General features: G+C 35.1%; 2 protein-coding genes across 3 annotated transcripts in view; one reads left to right on the plus strand and one right to left on the minus strand.

The window, feature by feature from the left end:
- Positions 1 to 378: 378 nt before the first annotated feature.
- Positions 379 to 2,929, plus strand: LOC116180769 (oocyte zinc finger protein XlCOF6-like). 2 transcript variants are annotated; one of them, XM_031500895.1, is made up of 3 exons: positions 379 to 527; positions 581 to 2,442; positions 2,492 to 2,929. In XM_031500895.1, the coding sequence occupies exons 2-3, from the start codon at positions 585 to 587 to the stop codon at positions 2,557 to 2,559; spliced, it is 1,926 nt and encodes a 641-aa protein (XP_031356755.1). In that variant the 5' UTR covers positions 379 to 527; positions 581 to 584; the 3' UTR covers positions 2,560 to 2,929. The 2 variants fall into 2 exon arrangements, with proteins under 2 accessions (XP_031356755.1, XP_031356754.1); XM_031500894.1 differs by having other exon boundaries at positions 581 to 2,924.
- Positions 2,930 to 15,104: 12,175 nt separating this feature from the next.
- The window catches only part of LOC116180507 (transcriptional activator cubitus interruptus), a 51,994-nt gene continuing 49,824 nt past the window's right edge, over positions 15,105 to 17,274 (minus strand). The window contains exon 11 of the mRNA XM_031500520.1: positions 15,105 to 16,296. Within this exon, the coding sequence (XP_031356380.1) occupies positions 15,376 to 16,296 (921 nt within the window). The 3' untranslated portion in view covers positions 15,105 to 15,375. The remainder of the gene's footprint in view (positions 16,297 to 17,274) is intronic.

Genomic DNA, 17,274 nt, shown 5'->3' on the forward strand with positions numbered 1-17,274 from the left:
TCGCGACATGGACTCGTCCGTCACTTTGACGTTTAATTTTTTAAAATGGCGGAAAATTCCCATTATAAGGAAAATAAGTACGTCATTCGTTTTCGCGGCCTATTTAACTAAAAATCGCAAAAAAAAACGCACGACTGATGACGTCATTGCTGCATGTTTTAAGGGCTTAAGTGCAATGAATCTCAACTCGGTTCCGTCGACAAATTTAACGTATCGCAAAACAAAACATTCACGCCACTTATACCATTACATTGAATTATTTTAAAGAAAATTATTCCTAAGAGTAAATAACGCGTCTCGGTAACGGCAACCGACCGTAATTAGAACAAAATGATCTGTTGCAATTGATTTATCGGAAATTTAAAAACACGCCACTGGGTGTAAGTGACCGTTACCGGTACTTGAGCTACAGCCAGTTGATATAACCTAACTTTTTGCATAGAATTTACCCGCGTTTTTCTGCACCTTATCGTTTAACTGTTTTACCGGACTTGTGGGTCGCCTCGACCGAAACCGGGTACCACCAGGTAAGTGAAGCTTTACCTTCTGTAGATAGTAAGACCTTTATCTGATTAATCAGCGACATGGTCACCCACGATGATATCACCATGAAGACGGAATTCAACCAGGATGCCGACGTCTGCACCTCTCTGGAGACGCTGGATTTTATAAATGAGGCGTCCGCCGAAATAAAGCAGGAACGTTGTGCTGATCGTTCGGACGGGAACGACCGAGGGAACGACCAACTGCTGGAGGATGACGTGTACGAATTGCCTTTAGAAGAACGAAACGGCGTCCGTAGCGGTTCCCTTTCGATTAAATGTGTGGCGTGCCCTACCACATGTAAGCAAAGACTTAGTGAGCATTTCCCGAAATGTGTCAATTTTAAGCGGTGCGTAGTTTTACTTTCTCGAAACGGAGTCGGGGACCACATTTGTAAATGCTACCACTGCAGCTATGCCACGACAAATAAGTCATGGTTAGAAGTTCATTTAAAAAAGTGTACAAGGCGTTTCGTTTGCAATCGATGCAGTTATGGCAGCAATAATCAGAGTCATTTGAAGCGCCATGTTTTAATACACAGCACTGCAAAACCTTTCAGTTGTTATCATTGCGACTTTGCCACAAATAGAAAGGATAGTTTGGAAAGTCATCTTTTAAGGCATTCTTCTTGTCAATATTTAAACTGTGGTCAATGTAATTGCGCAACAAACGGAAAGAATAAGAAAAATAATTTAAAGCGTCATATTTTACGGCACAATTTCTTGAACCTTTTAAGGTGTGACCAATGCAACTATACATCAAACATTAAGACTAATTTAAGGCGTCATTTTATAACACATAAAAGTTCTAAAGACTTTAAATGTCACCAATGCGCTTTCGCCACAAAAACTGATCAACTTTTAAAGCAACATCTTTTAACACATGCTTCCAGAGATATAAAATGTGACCGTTGCAATTTTGTAACAAATAAGAAAAGTTACTTAAAAAACCATATGGCGATTCATAGCTTGTCCAACGACTTTAAATGTGAGCAGTGCAATTACGTAACAAAAACCAAACTAAATTTCAGGCGGCATGTTTTAAAACATTCCGCTTCGAAAAAATATATTTGCGCTCAATGTAATTATTCCACGAATTCTAGGCAGTGTTTAAAGAATCACATTTTAACACACAACGCTTTCAAGGATGTTAAGTGTGACCAGTGCGATTACGTGACGCATCGTGAAACTTACTTAAAGCGTCATTTGAAAACGCATAATATTTTTAAATGTGACTATTGCGATTATTCAACGGCGGGGAAATCAAATTTAAATAACCATTTTTATCAACATCACACTTTCAAAAAATTCACTTGCACTCAGTGCAGCTTCGCCACCAATAATAAGGACAAGTTAAAGAATCATCGTTCGACACATAACGCTCCCAAACATTACTGTTGCATCCCGTGCAATTATTCCACCGATAATCCGAAGGATTGGAAACATCATCAGAGAGCTTTCAAACATTTCATTTGCCATCAGTGCAATTACGCCACGAATAGGAAGGATAGCTTGGCGCGTCATATTTTACTACACAGCGCTTCCGAGAATTTTGCTTGCGATCAATGTGACTTTGCCACAAGTGCCCAATATAAATTAAAGAATCATATTTTACTGTGTCATGCTGTCAAAAGTTTGATGTGCAATCAGTGTGATTATGCCACAAATGTGAAAGATTGTTTAAGATATCATCTTACGACGCACAATAATTCCAAAGTTATTAAATGTGACCATTGCGATTACGCAACTAATAACAAAGTCACTTTAAGACTTCATTTGGCAACACATAATATTTTCAAAGACTTCAAATGTAAGCAGTGCAATTATTCCACGGACAACAAGGATCATTTAAAAAATCATGTTTTAAGACACGCCTCGAAGAATTTGAGTTGCTACCATTGTGAGTATACCACAAACGTCAAGACTACTTTAATGCGGCATATTTTAAGACACAACAGTTCCAAAGCTTTCAATTGCCATCAGTGCAAGTACGCCACGAATTTTAAGGGTAACTTGAAGGGCCACCTTTTAACGCACAACGTGGCTCTCAAACCTTACACTTGCAAGCAGTGCAATTATAGCACTGATAATCAGAATGATTGGAAACATCATCAGAGAACGTCCAAACATTTCGCTTGCAATCAGTGCAACTATGCCACTAATACTAACGGTCGTTTGCAGCGTCATCTTTTAACACACGGTACTTCCCAAGTGTGATCATTGCGATACTCCACTTAAAAACCCAAGTGTTATTTTTAACACAATGTACTTTAGAAATTAAATGTGACTCGCGACAACAAATATTTTTATTTTTTATATCGTTACATCGTATGCACTTTTTTAACTTTAGTATTTTTTTTGTTTTAGTTATATTTCTTTAGTGTAATTAAAATAAGCAATTTCATGACTGAAACGTGATTTAATAAATCTATTACAAAGAAAAATAAGCGAATTGATTAAATTCTCAACATTTTTATGGTGAACTTCTCCCTTTACTACGTTTTCAAAAAGAGTCTTAAGGTCAATTCGGTACTAGAATCATGACTTGCCCTATATACTTACAGTTGGCAACTCTGGGGGAAGCAGAGCCATCTAACGTCCGATATGTTAGCACGAATAAACTGCTACGTAGTGTTAAACTATAGCGGTTCTTTTATGTGTTATGATAGATTTTAAGGCAAAGTGGCAACGTTGAAATCCCCTCTTCCTTTGAACTGCGTCACGCGGAACACACCATGAATCATATTGGTTTTCTATGCGATTTTAAAACTTTATTACTTTAAGCAAAGAGTCTCTATGCTTTAAGTCACAGTAGGCTATGAAACAATCTTTTACTTCGTTCTCAATTTTCTATAATTTTTTAATTTACCTTCTTCTCTTGGGATTCGACTTCGGGCCGGCAACGAGTGCAAACGTGGTTTTTAGTGAGCGCTGTTTAAGTAAAAAAATTCGTAACGTCTAGACATAATTCAACCTTATATTCGAAGCTCAAGCGGAAGTCTTTATCAAGACAAAATAACGCTCGTGGATCTAATTAAATTGTGAGGAGGTAAAGACAGAGTAGGAATCCAACCAACAGGACAAGGGGTAAAGATAAGTGCTGGAATTGATACTTGATACCTAGAATTGAATTTAAGGGGAAAAGATAGAATAGAGGGGCGCAAGTCATTAATCAGATTGATTGGTTAAACAGGCGAATTGCGAAAGGTAGCGCTCGTACGCACTCGCAAATATACCTACCTCGAGGGGGCGGAACAAATTGGACCCTTACGAAGGGAAGTCAATCGTTGTATACGATACGGATAAGTAAATGAAAAATTTATTCTTTCTTTAAAAAATTACTTTAAATCATCAGTTTCTGCAACCTAACACATGTCTATTTCTAATTATCAGTTGATACAGGAAAAATTTTTTAAAATCTTAAAGGTGGAGGACTAATGCGCTATGAAAACGCAAGACCTCCCTCTCATGAAAAAACCACATACTACAGAATTAATACTTTCTGTGCGTTAAAAGGTGTCGTTTAAGACAAACCTTGTTAAGTGTATTATAATCACAATGAGCACATTTCAAATCTTTATAACTGGTATGATTTGACAGGTGTTGTTTAAAGTAGTATTTGTTCATTGTCTCATAATCACAATTGACACATTTAAAATCTTTAACATTAGTATGTTTTAAAAGGTGTCGTTTAAAGCAGTATTTATGATTTGTCTCGTAATTACAACTGGCACATTTAAAATCTTTAGATTCAGTATGACATAAAAGGTGTCTTTTAAAGTAGTACTTATCATTTGTTTTGTAATCACAATAAGCACATTTAAAGTCTTTAGAATCGCTATGTGTTAAAACGTGTCGTTTAAAGTGGTGTTTATTCATTGTCTCATAATCACAATCAGCACATTTAAAATCTTTAACATTAGTATGTTTTAAAAGGTGTCGCTTAAAATAATGTTTGTTATTTGTCTTGTAATCACAATTAGGACACTTAAAATCTTTAGAATCGGCATGTTTTAAAATGTGTCTTTTAAAGTAGTATTTATCATTTGTTTTGTAATCACAATTAGCACATTTAAAACCTTTCCGATCGGTATGTTTTAAAAGGTGCCGTTTCAAGTGGCTTTTGGTCATTGTCTCGTAATCGCAATTAGTACATTTAAAAATTTTAGTAACAGTATGTTTTAAAAGGTGCCGCTTAAAGTACTGCTTGTTATTTGACTCGTAATCACAGTTGGCGCATTTAAAATCTTTAGAAACGGTATGTTTTAAAAGGTGTTCTTTAAGATATCTTTTATTATTTGATCCATAATCACAATAAGCACATTTAAAATCTTTAGAAGCGTTATGTGTTAAAAGGTGTTGTGTATAGTGGTATTTGGTATTCGTTTTGTAATCACAATTAGCACATTTAAAATCCTTATCGTCAGTATGTGTTAAAAGGTGTCTTTTTAAAGTGGTATTTGTTATTTGTCTTGTAATCACAACTAGCACATTGTAGCACATTATGTTTGTGTGTTAAAATGTGTCCTTGAAGCAGTTGTTTATTCTTTGTTCCAAAATCATAATGTTCACAGTTATAGCCTTCTGAAACATTATGCTTTAAAAGATGTTGTCTAACTTGCAGCTTACTATTTGGTGTGTCATTGGAAGTTTCTATTTTAATATCCCTTCCACAATCAGTTTGTTGTGCTTTTTCATTATACAGCGATTTGGAGGACTGCTCAATAATGCGTTCATCCTTTATTGTAACCAATGATTCGTTGCTCACTAAAATATTTCCTTGGAGGCCGAAATTGATTTCTTCTTCATGTTTTGGTTCGATTTTAATGAGTGGCATTTCGTCCATATCTAGCATGAATACCAATATCAAGAAAGTGTTACAATATGGTTTTGTTTATAAAAATAAAGAATGTTATTAAACAATACAAATGTCTTACAGTCCTAGGTTCTGTAACCGGGCGTTGACAGTTCAAGCGTAATCTCAATTTGTAGGTTATGGTATGGTACTAGACTATGCAAGGACTGATATCCACTGTGCGTCGAAGCCAATTTGCGTGTCGCGGCCATATTCTAGGTTGTCAAACTGTGTTTACTTTTTTTGTTTCCATCAGCTGTTTGCATTTCTTGACCAGTGGCGTACCTCTATTGTACAGGGTGGCCAAATAAGAATGCGGGGTACTGTATCTAGGAACCTGTCCATCGTAGAGGCTTGCGTTAAAAAAATTATTACTAAAACGGCCACGAGAAAAACCTGGAAAAAAATTTTTAAGTTTCTGAAATGCCCACTAGGGGGCGGCACTGCAATCTACAATCTAAAAAAGTGATGTTTCTGTGAACTGCGCTATAATAACCTAACAAAAAAATACCCTGTCTTTGAAGTCGACGATAATCTGAACCTTCTTTCTTTAACAATTATTGTTGTATCTCTAAAAATGAAGTGGTGGGGGGTATTGAAAGGTTTCCGTAAAGAACACCCTGTATCTTCGAAACGGCTGAGCCAATTTAACAAACTCGGATTAATTGAAATATTATAATATTTGAAGTTTTGTTAGTTTCACATATCCGTGAGGTCATCGGCGGGCCCCACTACACCAACCGCTTGTTCATACATTATCCAGCACGGATTCCTGGGTATTCTCACCTTGAATTATACTAGTCCGGTTGGGTCTCTTCAAGTCCGGCGTCCCTTGCTTGCCTCATAGTCTCAAGTACAGGATATAGGTAGAAATTCAAAGTCTTAAAAGCATTTTTTTGCGATCTTAATTATTTTAATTCAACAGATAGTAGCGTATGATTGATTTATACATGTTTTTTTTATATGAATAAATAAGTAGGCCTACGCCCACAAACATTTAGTCAACATTCGAATTGTTATTAACGTAAATTAGGACATAGACCGCTCCTCACGAAGCCACACACATAATAATAATAATAATAATAATAATAACTTAACGAGACATTTGTTCCTTGTAAAAACGTTTAGTGTGTCTTAAAAGGTGTTGTTTAAGACAGGATTTGTTATGTGTCTCATAATCGCAATGAGCACATTTAAAATCTTTACACTTGGTATGTTTTAAAATGTGTTTTTTAAAGTAGGATTTATAATTTGTTCCATAATTACAATGAGCACATTTAAAATCTTTGGAAGCTTTATGTTTTAAAAGGTGTCGTTTAAAGCCGTATTTATTGTTTGTCTCGTAATCACAGTCGGCACATTTAAAATCTTTAGAAGCTTTATGATTTAAAAGGTGTTGTTTGAAGCAGTGTTTGTGGTTTGTCTCGTAATCACAATTAGCGCATTTAAAATCTTTAGAATCGGTATGTCTTAAAAGGTGTCGTTTAAAGTAGTATTTATTATTGGTACCGTAACTACAACTAGCACATTTAAGAGCTTTTGAATCAATATGACGTAAAAGGTGTAGTTTAAAGTAGCATTTATCATTTGTTTTGTAATCACAATTAGCACATTTCAAATTTTTAGAATCGCTATGTTTTACAACGTGTCGTTTAAAGTAGCGTTTGTTCATTGTCTCGTAATCGCAATGAGTGCATTTAAAATCTTTAGAATCACTATGTTTTAAAAGATGTTGTTTAAAGTAGTATTTCCTACTCGTCTCAAAAACACAGTTGGCACATTTAAAAACTTTGGAAACAGTATGTTTTAAAAGGTGCTGTTTAAAGTACTGTTTGTTATTTGTCTCGTAATCACAATTAGCACATTTAAAATCTTTAGAATCGATATGAATTAAAAGGTGTCGTTTCAAGCTGGTTTTGTTATTTGCCTCATAATCACAATTGGCACATTTAAAATGTTTGGGATCCGTATGTTTCAAAAGGTGTTCTTTAAAGTGGTATTTATGATTTGTCTCGAAATTACAATTAGCACATTTAAAAACTTTGGAATCAATGTGTTTTAAAAGGTGTCGTTTCAAGCACCGTTTGTCATTTGTCTCGTAATCACACTTGGCACATTTAAAATCTTTGATGAAATCAGTATGTTTTAAAAGATGTAGTTTAAGATATTCTTTATATTTTGTTGCATAATCACAATGAGCACATTTAAAATTGATGTCGGTATATTTTAAAAGGTGTCGCTCAAAATGGTGTTTCTTATTTGTCTCGTAATCACAATTACCGCATTTAAAGTCTTTGGATTTGGTATGTTTTAAAAGGTGTCGTTTAAGGCACTGTTTGTTATTTGTCTCGTAATTGCAATTAGCACATTTTAAATCTTTAGAATCGGCATGTTTTAAAAGGTGTCGTTTATAGTAGTCTTTGATATTTGTCTCGTAATCACAATGAGCACATTTAAAATCTTTAGAATCAGTATGACATAAAAGGTGCTGTTTAAAGTAATATTTATTATTTGTTTTGAAATCGCAATTACCACATTTAAAATCTTTAGAATCGGCATGTTTTAACAGGTGTCGTTTAAAGTAGTATTTGTTATTTGTCTGGTATTCACAATTAGCACATTTAAAATCATTAGAATCGTTATGTTTTAAAAGGTGTCGTTTTAGACATTGTTTATTATTTGTTTTATAATCACAATGAGCACATTTAAGATCTTTAGAATCGATATGTTTTAAAAGGTGTTTTTTAAGGTGATACTTGTTATTTGTTTCGTAATCACAAGTAACACATTTCAAATCTTTAGAATCAGTATGTTTTATAAGATGTCGTTTATAGTAGTATTTGTTATTTGTCTTGTAATCACATTTAGCACATTGAAAATCTTTAGGATCGATACGCAGAGATTCAGTTTCGATATTCCATCCAGAATCAGCTTGTTGTTGCGCGTCTTCATCGAGCGATTTGGAGCACTGTGCAGTAATGCAAATTTCGTCCTTTACTGTAACCACCGCTTCGTTGCTTACTAAAATACTTCCCCGAAGATCAGAATGGATTTCTTCTTCACGTTTTGGCTCGATTTTAATGAGTATTTTATCATTTTCGTCCATATTTAGCATCAATAACGTTATCAACCAAGCGCAATCTCAATTTGTAGGTTATGTTGTACAATTTGACAGAACTTCAGCGTGTGTTGAAAAATGTGGAAGCACGTAGTCGAAATGGAGCTTAAAAGAGGAGTATTGGTTGCAGATTAATCATGAATTATTTTTAAAGTCAATATTTAATTATCCTGCCATATACAATCAAACCACTAAGCGCATTTATATTGAATTTTTTGCCAGTGTATTTAGTTTGTTGTAAACAATTATTGCCATTGTAAATAAACAAAATGGCGGTCTTAATTACAAAGTTCTGCCACCGGAGGTGTCACTGTTAATCTAAATTGCGAATAAAGTTTGACAACGTTGCATTTGCACACAAAAGTAGGAATAATTTACTTATGCATCGGTGTCATTTATAAAATCTGTACCTACAGCTATAAATAGACTGTGAAAGGTAAGGAATTTATATTGTTTAATAAAACTTTACTGATATGGACGGCAATGATGTCGTACCACGCATTAAAATAGAACCAAAACAAGAAGTTCAAGAAATTCATTGCGATCTTCAAGAAAACATCTTTGTAAAGAACGAAGTTACAATAAAGGACGAAATTGTTATTACCGCACAGTGCTCCGAAACTCAAATTTCCAAAGATTTTGAATGTGACTTCGGTCAACACACAACAAATTATAAGCTGCAAGTTAAACAACATATTTTAAAGCATAATGTGCTAAAATGTGGTAATTGTGATTATGAGACAAATAACGAACATTACTTTAAACGGCACTGCTCAAAACATACCGATTCTACCAATTTTAAATGTACTAATTGTGATTACCAAACAAATGATAAATATTGTTTTAAACGACATGTTTTAAGACATACCGATTCTAAGGATTTTAAATGTGCTACTTGTGATTTTGAGACAAATGACAAACACTATTTTAAACGACATCTTTTAAAACATGTTGATTCTAAAGAGTTTAAATGTGCTGATTGTGGTTACGAAACAAATATCAAATATCACTTTAAACGACACCTTTTAAAACATACAAATTCTAAAGATTTTAAATGTGCTCATTGTGATTACAAGACAAATAACAAATACTATTTTAAACAACACCTTTTAAATCATACCGCTTCTAAAGATTTTAAATGTGCTAATTGTGATTACCAATCTAATGATAAATACTACTTTAAACAACACGTTTTAAAACATTCCGATTCTAAGGATTTTAAATGTGCTTATTGTGATTACAAATCAAATGATAAATACTACTTTAAACGACACATTTTAGATCATACTGATTGTAAGAATTTTAATTGTGCTCATTGTGATTACGGAACAAACAATAAACAAAGTCTTAAAGGGCACATTTTGACACACAAACTTTCTAGTAATATGCTAAAATGTGCTAATTGTGATTACACAACAAATAACAAAAACAACTTTAAACGACACAGTTTAAAACACACCAAATGTAAAGATTTTAAATGTGCTAATTGTGATTACGAGACAAATATCAAATCTCACTTTAAACGACACCTTTTAAAACATTTGGATTCTAAGGACTTTAAATGTGCTCATTGTGCTTACGGAACAAATAATATACAAAGTCTTAAAGGACACATTTTAACACACAAACTTTCTGGTAATGTGATAAAATGTGCTAGTTGTGATTACACAACAAATAACAAGCACAATTTTCAACGACATCTTTTAAAACATACCGATTTTAAAAAGTTTAAATGTGCCAATTGTGATTATGAGACAAGTGTCAAACATCACTTCAAACGACACCTTTTAAAACATTTGAATTCTACAGATTTTAAATGTGCTATTTGTGATTACGAGACATATAACAAGCATAACTTTAAACGACATCTTTTAAAACATACCGATTCTTTTTAATGTGACCGTTGCGGTTCTGCCTTTTAACGCTCACAAACGGTTTTTATAAAGAACAAATTTCTCGGTATTATCCCAGGTATAAAAATAGGTATTCGTTGGGCCCGTTCAAATGCAGCAAATTTGCCCATTTCACAAGATGCAGTTTGTAACTCAAGATTTTTTTAAATGTTCTTCAACTTATAGCCGTTAGATTATATTAGAAATAGACATTTGTTTAGTTACGAAAATGTATTGATTTAAAGTAATTTTTTAAAGATAAAGAAAAGTTTGTTTTCCTTCGTAAGGTGTTCATTTTGTTAAAGTGCACGAAATACATTGCTAAATATCCGGACCTTTTTCAGTCCAGGAGGTATCTAAGGTCCTGGATACGGTAACCTTAACTAACTAAATACGAAAAAAGTTTCAAGAAAGCAAAGCAACAAATCAAAAAATTAATTTTGTACAGCGTAGGTGGCGCCAAATTTCTCCACACGCGCAAAGACACATCCACTATCGTATTACTTGAAACGTCGCGTGACGTATGAAAGAAAATAATTACGTTTTAGCGTGTTACTTATCATTAAATCATTCAGAAAATAGACAATAGAAACAAAGGTATATGGTTTCATTGGATAGCAACGCAATTGTGTTTCTATTGGCTATTTCTCAATGATTTATTGATAATGAACTAACGATAATAATGAAGTATAAACCCACTAATTATACTTTAAAACAGACTTAACAATTCATGGCTGAATTGCACTGACTACAAATTAAACAATAGGTATTTTTCAATGTGTTGTGATTCTATTTGTGACGATTTAAGGGAACGCTATTAATTGTAACGTAATCGCAATTATAGCTTAAGTTATTCAAAGCGGAGTGTGTCAGAGCATGACGTATTTCTCCTATTTTTTATTGTGTAATTACACTGATCACATTTAAAATTCTTGAAAGTAACGCAATAAAATGTGACGTACTATCCTTGTTCTTTAAGGCATAATTACATCGAATTTTTTTTGCCAGTGAGTGTGTGTTTGTGTGTTGTTTGCGGTGGTGGGTCATGTCCCTACAATCTCCGACTACTTCACTCGTTGCATCATTCGACAATGAAATATACAGGGTCGTTGAAGGAGTAAGGACATCTCGTCACTATCGTATCTCTTCCTCGTACTTGTTTGTTTTTGGGATTACAGACCGAAATCGTCGAGATTTTGTTCGATTCGGATTTCCGATGCTTCAAAATGGGTCCGTCAAAAATATACCTACCTCGAGGGGGCGGAACAAATTGGACTCTTACGAAGGAAAACAAACTTTTCTTTATCTTTAAAAAATTACTTTAAATCAATTCATTTTCGTAACTAAACAAATATCTATTTGTAATATAATCGAACAGCTATAAGTTGAAGAACATTAAAAAAAATCTTGAGTTACACAAACTGCATCTTGTGCCTTTGAACGGGCCCAACAAATATCTATTTTTATACCTGGGATAATACCGAGAAATTTGTTCTTTATAAAAAACGTTTGTGTGCGTTAAAAGGCAGAACCGCAACGGTCACATTAGAGAAAATCGGTATGTTTTAAAAGGTGTCGTTTAAAATTGTACTTGTTATATGTCTCGTAATCACAAGTGTCACATTTAAAATCTTTGGACTTCAAATGTTTTAAAAGGTGTCGTTTGAAGTGATGTTTGACGTTTGTCTCAATCAAAATTGACACATTTAAACTTTTTAGAATCGGTGTGTTTTAAAAGGTGTCGTTTAAAATTGTGCATGTTATATGTCTCGTAATCACAAGTGGCACATTTAAAATCTTTGGACTTCAAATGTTTTAAAAGGTGTCGTTTGAAGTGATGTTTGACATTTGTCTCATAATCACAATTGGCACATTTAAACTTTCTAAAATCGGTGTGTTTTAAAAGGTGTCGTTGAAAATTGTGTTTGTTATTTGTCTTGTAATCACAATTAGTACATTTTATCACATTACCAGAAAGTTTGTGTGTTAAAATGTGTCCTTTAAGACTTTGTTTGTTATTTGTTCCGTAAGCACAATGAGCACATTTAAAATCTTTGGAAGCGGTATGTTTTATAAGATGTCGTTTATAGTAGTATGTGTTATTTGTCTTGTAATCACAATGAGCACATTAAAAATCCTTAGAATTGGTATGCTTTAAAACGTGTTGTTTAAAGTAGCATTTATCATTTGATTCGTAATCACAATGAGCACATTTAAAATCTTTAGAATCGGTATGTTTTATAAGATGTCGTTTATAGTAGTACTTGTTATTTGTCTTGTAATCACAATGAGCACATTTAAAATCCTTAAAATCAGAATGTATTAAAACGTGTTGTTTAAAGTAGGATTTATCATTTGATGGGTAATCACAATGAGCACATTTAAAATCTTTAGAATCGGTATGTTATAAGATGTCGTTTATAGTAGTATTTGTTATTTGTCTTGTAATCACAATGGGCACATTTAAAATCTTTTGAAATTGTATGTTTTAAAAGGTGTCGTTTAAAGTGAAATTTGATATTTGTCTTGTAACCACAATTAGCACATTTAAACTCTTTAGAATCAGTATGGTTTAAAAGATGTCCTTTAAAATAGTGTTTGTCATTTGTTTCAAAATCACAAGTGGCACATTTAAAATTCTTAGAATTGGTATGTTTTAAAACATGTCGTTTAAAGCAATATTTTTTATTTGTTTGGTAATCACAATTAGTACATTTAAAATTGGTAAAATCGGTGTGTTTTAAGCAGTGCCGTTTAAAGTAATGCTTGTTATTTGTCTCATAATCACAATTACCACATTTTACCACATTATGCTTTAAAATATGTTGTTTAACTTGCAGCTTATTATTTGTTGTGTGTTGACCGAAGCCACATTCAAAACCTTTGGAAATTTTACTTTTGGAGCACTGTGTGGTAATAACAATTTCGTCCTTTATTGTAACTTCGTTCTTTACAAAAATGTTTTCTTGAAGATCACAATGCATTTCTTCTTCTTGTTTTGGTTCTATTTTAATGTGTGGCATGACATCAGTGTCGTCCATATCAGTTGTTTTAGCAAAGTTTTATTAAACAATATAAATTCCTTACCGTTCACAGTCTATTTATAGATGTAGGTATAAATTTTACAAATGAAACCGATGCATAAGTTGTTGCTTTCCGTTCGTCTCGCGACAGTAATCACTTGGCTGCTACGCACATGCGTATTACACCTTCCCATTAATGCACAAAACTTTAAATTTAAATTTAGAAATGTGAATAAAGAAATACCGTTCTGCGCATGTGCGTAGCAGCCAAGTGATTACTGTCGCGAGACGTTCCCCCTGTTCCTTTTGTGTGCAAATGCAACGTTGTCAAACTTTATTCGTGATTTATAGATTATGACACCTCTGCTGGCAGCACATTGTAATTAAGACCGCCATTTTGTTTATTTACAATGGCAATATTGGAGTGTTTACAACTGTAAAACCAAATACACTGGCAAAAAAATTCAATGTAATTATGCCTTAAAGACAAGGATAGTTTAAAACGTCACATTTTTCGCGTTACTTTCAAGAATTTTAAATGTGATCAGTGTAATTATGCAACCAATAAGGATAATTTAAGAAATCGCTGTACAAAATTAATTTTTTGATTTATTACTTTGTAACTTTTTTCGTATCTATTTAGTTAAGGTTACCGTATCCAGGACGTTAGATAGCTCCTGGACTGGAGAAGGTCCGGCTATTTAGTAATGTATTTCGTGCACTTTCGCAAATCGGATAAATAAAATAAAAATAATAAAAAATAAATAATAAAATAAATCGGATAGTACCAATAGAGGAATGTGCCTGATATCAAAAGCCCTCGAAACAGAGAATATAATGTATCAAGTACAAAAATAGTTTTATTAAAATTACACACACTTTCTGATATCCAAACTTACAAAAGCATTATGGAGAATCGAGAATCCAAAGGGATAGCACAAATTAAAGACCAAGAAAGTTTTGGGATTTTATATCTTCCTAATATCAAACCTCTTTAAACAGCAAATTGAATAACGGACGATCAAAAATGAGTTGCCATCGAGTCGTCTTTGGAAGTTCAAGTTAAATACGATTTCCCATGTAAACAGAAGTTCCAAAGGTGACTTGACAGCAACTCATTTTTGTCGCACAGTATATCAGGAGCATGGAAATGAAAAGTAAAGCAGGTTTATTGTATTATATATCTAGTACTCTAACCTAACCTCACTAATACCTTAGCTATACCTTCAATCACATCCTCGCACATTATATTCTCCTGATACAATATTTCTCACCTAACCGATGGCGATGAGTACAAGAAAGGATAGGTAATTAAAGTAAAACATATGGAATAACCTAAAACGAGACGTGTTGACAGATAAGGAATCCTATGAAAATAGGTTTACCTCTAGAGGATACAACCACTCCTCATTCGCGTAAAGACGCCGAGATAATTAATTTAAAACAATCTGAGCGTGATGATTCAACATCTTTTGCAATAATTCGAACCTGTCATTTCAACGACAAAAGCAAAAGTGACATTTTTCACAATTTCAACGGTAAGAGAAATTTGTTTCATCCGTAAATGGTTGGTTTTGTGATTAATCGAGCCAGAACGGTTGAAAAACTTGGGAGAAACTGGGAAGGGGATTGAACTTTGGTGCCGGCGGCGAGTAAAAATAAATCTGCGAGATCCAAATTTATTCTGTAAGCATCGTTTTTATTTAAATAAATTTCAATCGCTTATTACAAAATATTTCCACTACGCTAATTCTTATTTACAATTAAAATATATAAAAAGTTGCTTAACTTATTGTCTTGATATGATGGCAGTTACAATAATGGCTCCTCTCGCACTCTTCACTGAGATCTTGATTGCTCTGCGTCTACCTATAAGAAATATATTTATAAAATTGTACAATTATACTATAAAAGTTTAAAGCCGAATCTGTATCACAAAAAAGTTCTACTGTATCATTTGTAAGTAACGGTTTTCTTCGAGGAGCGAACTTAGCGAGGACGTCATGTCGTTGACGACCATGTTCGAGGAGGGGGCGTCGCCGCAGCCCCCTTTCGGATGCGTGCTGCTGCTGACGGCCGCGTCGGCGTTGTTCGTCCACGACTGGCAGTTTTGGACGTACTCCAAGGTGCGCTGGTACGTGTCCTGGCGCATGCCGAGCGGTTGGAGTGCGGGCGGCGCCTTGTTGACGTTGGGCGACATTTGCGATTGCGTTATGTCCTTGCATTGGATTTCGTTGTTCGAGCACTGGTGGCAGACGTTCGCCTTTTTGTTGCTGCAGTTCGCGCAGTACAGGCGATCGCTGTTCGGAAGACATTGATTGGTGTAGGGTTGCTGTTGGTAGCAGTGCTGGTCGACGTGGGAGCACGGTCGCACCATTTGCGCCTGTTGCGGTTGGTTCACGATGTCGGTGGGCGCCGGCGTGGCCATGGCGGGTGACGCCATCGGCTCGCTCGCGCAACTGTAGACGTTGTTGCACCCGTAGCCGTTGACGTGTTTCTGCTGCTGACAACCGTTGGGATGGTAGTTGGAGGTGCACATCGACGCGTACACGTGGTTGTTGCAGTGGGAGGGGATGGGGTAGTTGCTTGGAGTTTGTACGTGAGGTGTTCTGCAGTAGGTGTTGTGTGGGATATTGCTGATATGGCACATGGTTTGTACTGGTTGAGTTTGGCACATACGGTTTTGGAGCATCTGACCGTTGGGCTCCCAAGTGGTCGTGTGCTGCGCGTAGCATACGTTATGCGACGCTGGGCGGTAGCAGTTCGATAGCATCTGCTGATTTTGGGACACCATTTGTGAGTGACAGTGGACGGGAACCATCTGGGACGGTGCAGGCGACATCATGATGGGATTTGGTGATGGTACCTGTTGGCAATAATAGACAATTTAAAAGGGATATAGATCGCGCCTAATTTTATGCAACCAAAAATGCGTGCGCATGAGTTGCTTGGGTTGCATCACATTAAGACCGCCGGCCGTCCCGATCCCTCGTGGAAAATTACCCTAAACATTAAGATTGTACTGTACATATACAGATGGCAGTTGCGAAGTACAGTACAGTTATTTATCTGTATTGATTTTGAAAAAAAATTCACCAAGAACCACAGAGGAGGGGAATTGCAAATAATGCAAAAAAATATAATTTAGCACATCTTACCGCTCTCTTGAAAGTGGCGCGTTGGGCTATAGTCCAGTAATCCTATTTATAACTCGGAAATGAGAGTACAGACGGACCGACAGACAGACCTAATCGATATTTTGTTTGATTCGGATTCCCGGTGCTTCAAACGGGGGGTCATTTTTTACCCCGATGCAATAACTCCCTTACTAATGTACCGTTAGCGCGTTTTTTAAGAATTAAAAAAAAATGTGCTATTGTTTGCGTTTTGTCCGTCCGTTCGTCCGGACCCACTTCTGCCGTTAATGGCCCTGGAATTTTTTGTTTGCGTTTTGTCCGTCCGTTCGTCCGGACCCACTTCTGCCGTTAATGGCCCTGGAATTTTTTGCAGTAGGTAGCCTATACCTTGAAGATCTGGCAGACGGTCATCAAATTTCGCCGTCTAAAAGCCCCCCCCCCCCACGAAATATTTCCTGAGATGCTATTTTTGAAATTAAACGTGCATAACTTTTACATATGACAACCAATTGGTCTCAGATTGTGCATACGCATGTCTTTAGTTGTGCCAAGTTAAACTTTAGGAAAGGGGGGGGGGGTAAACACATGTTCTACCCTTCATGGTATTCTAACGAAAGGCCTCATCGAAATAAATTGGTTTGTACAAACTATAACTTTCCTGTGCGACTTTTTTTCGAGATCAGTGAGCGACAGGCCTGAAGGGGGGG

Source organism: Photinus pyralis, unplaced genomic scaffold (assembly GCF_008802855.1).
Source record: "Photinus pyralis isolate 1611_PpyrPB1 unplaced genomic scaffold, Ppyr1.3 Ppyr1.4_LG9, whole genome shotgun sequence".
Taxonomy (NCBI): Eukaryota; Metazoa; Arthropoda; class Insecta; order Coleoptera; family Lampyridae; genus Photinus; species Photinus pyralis.

What these genes read in the sequence shown, in the direction of transcription:
- LOC116180769 (XM_031500894.1), top strand. Translation starts at nt 585, where the DNA reads ATGGTCACCCACGATGATATCACCATGAAGACGGAATTCAACCAGGAT.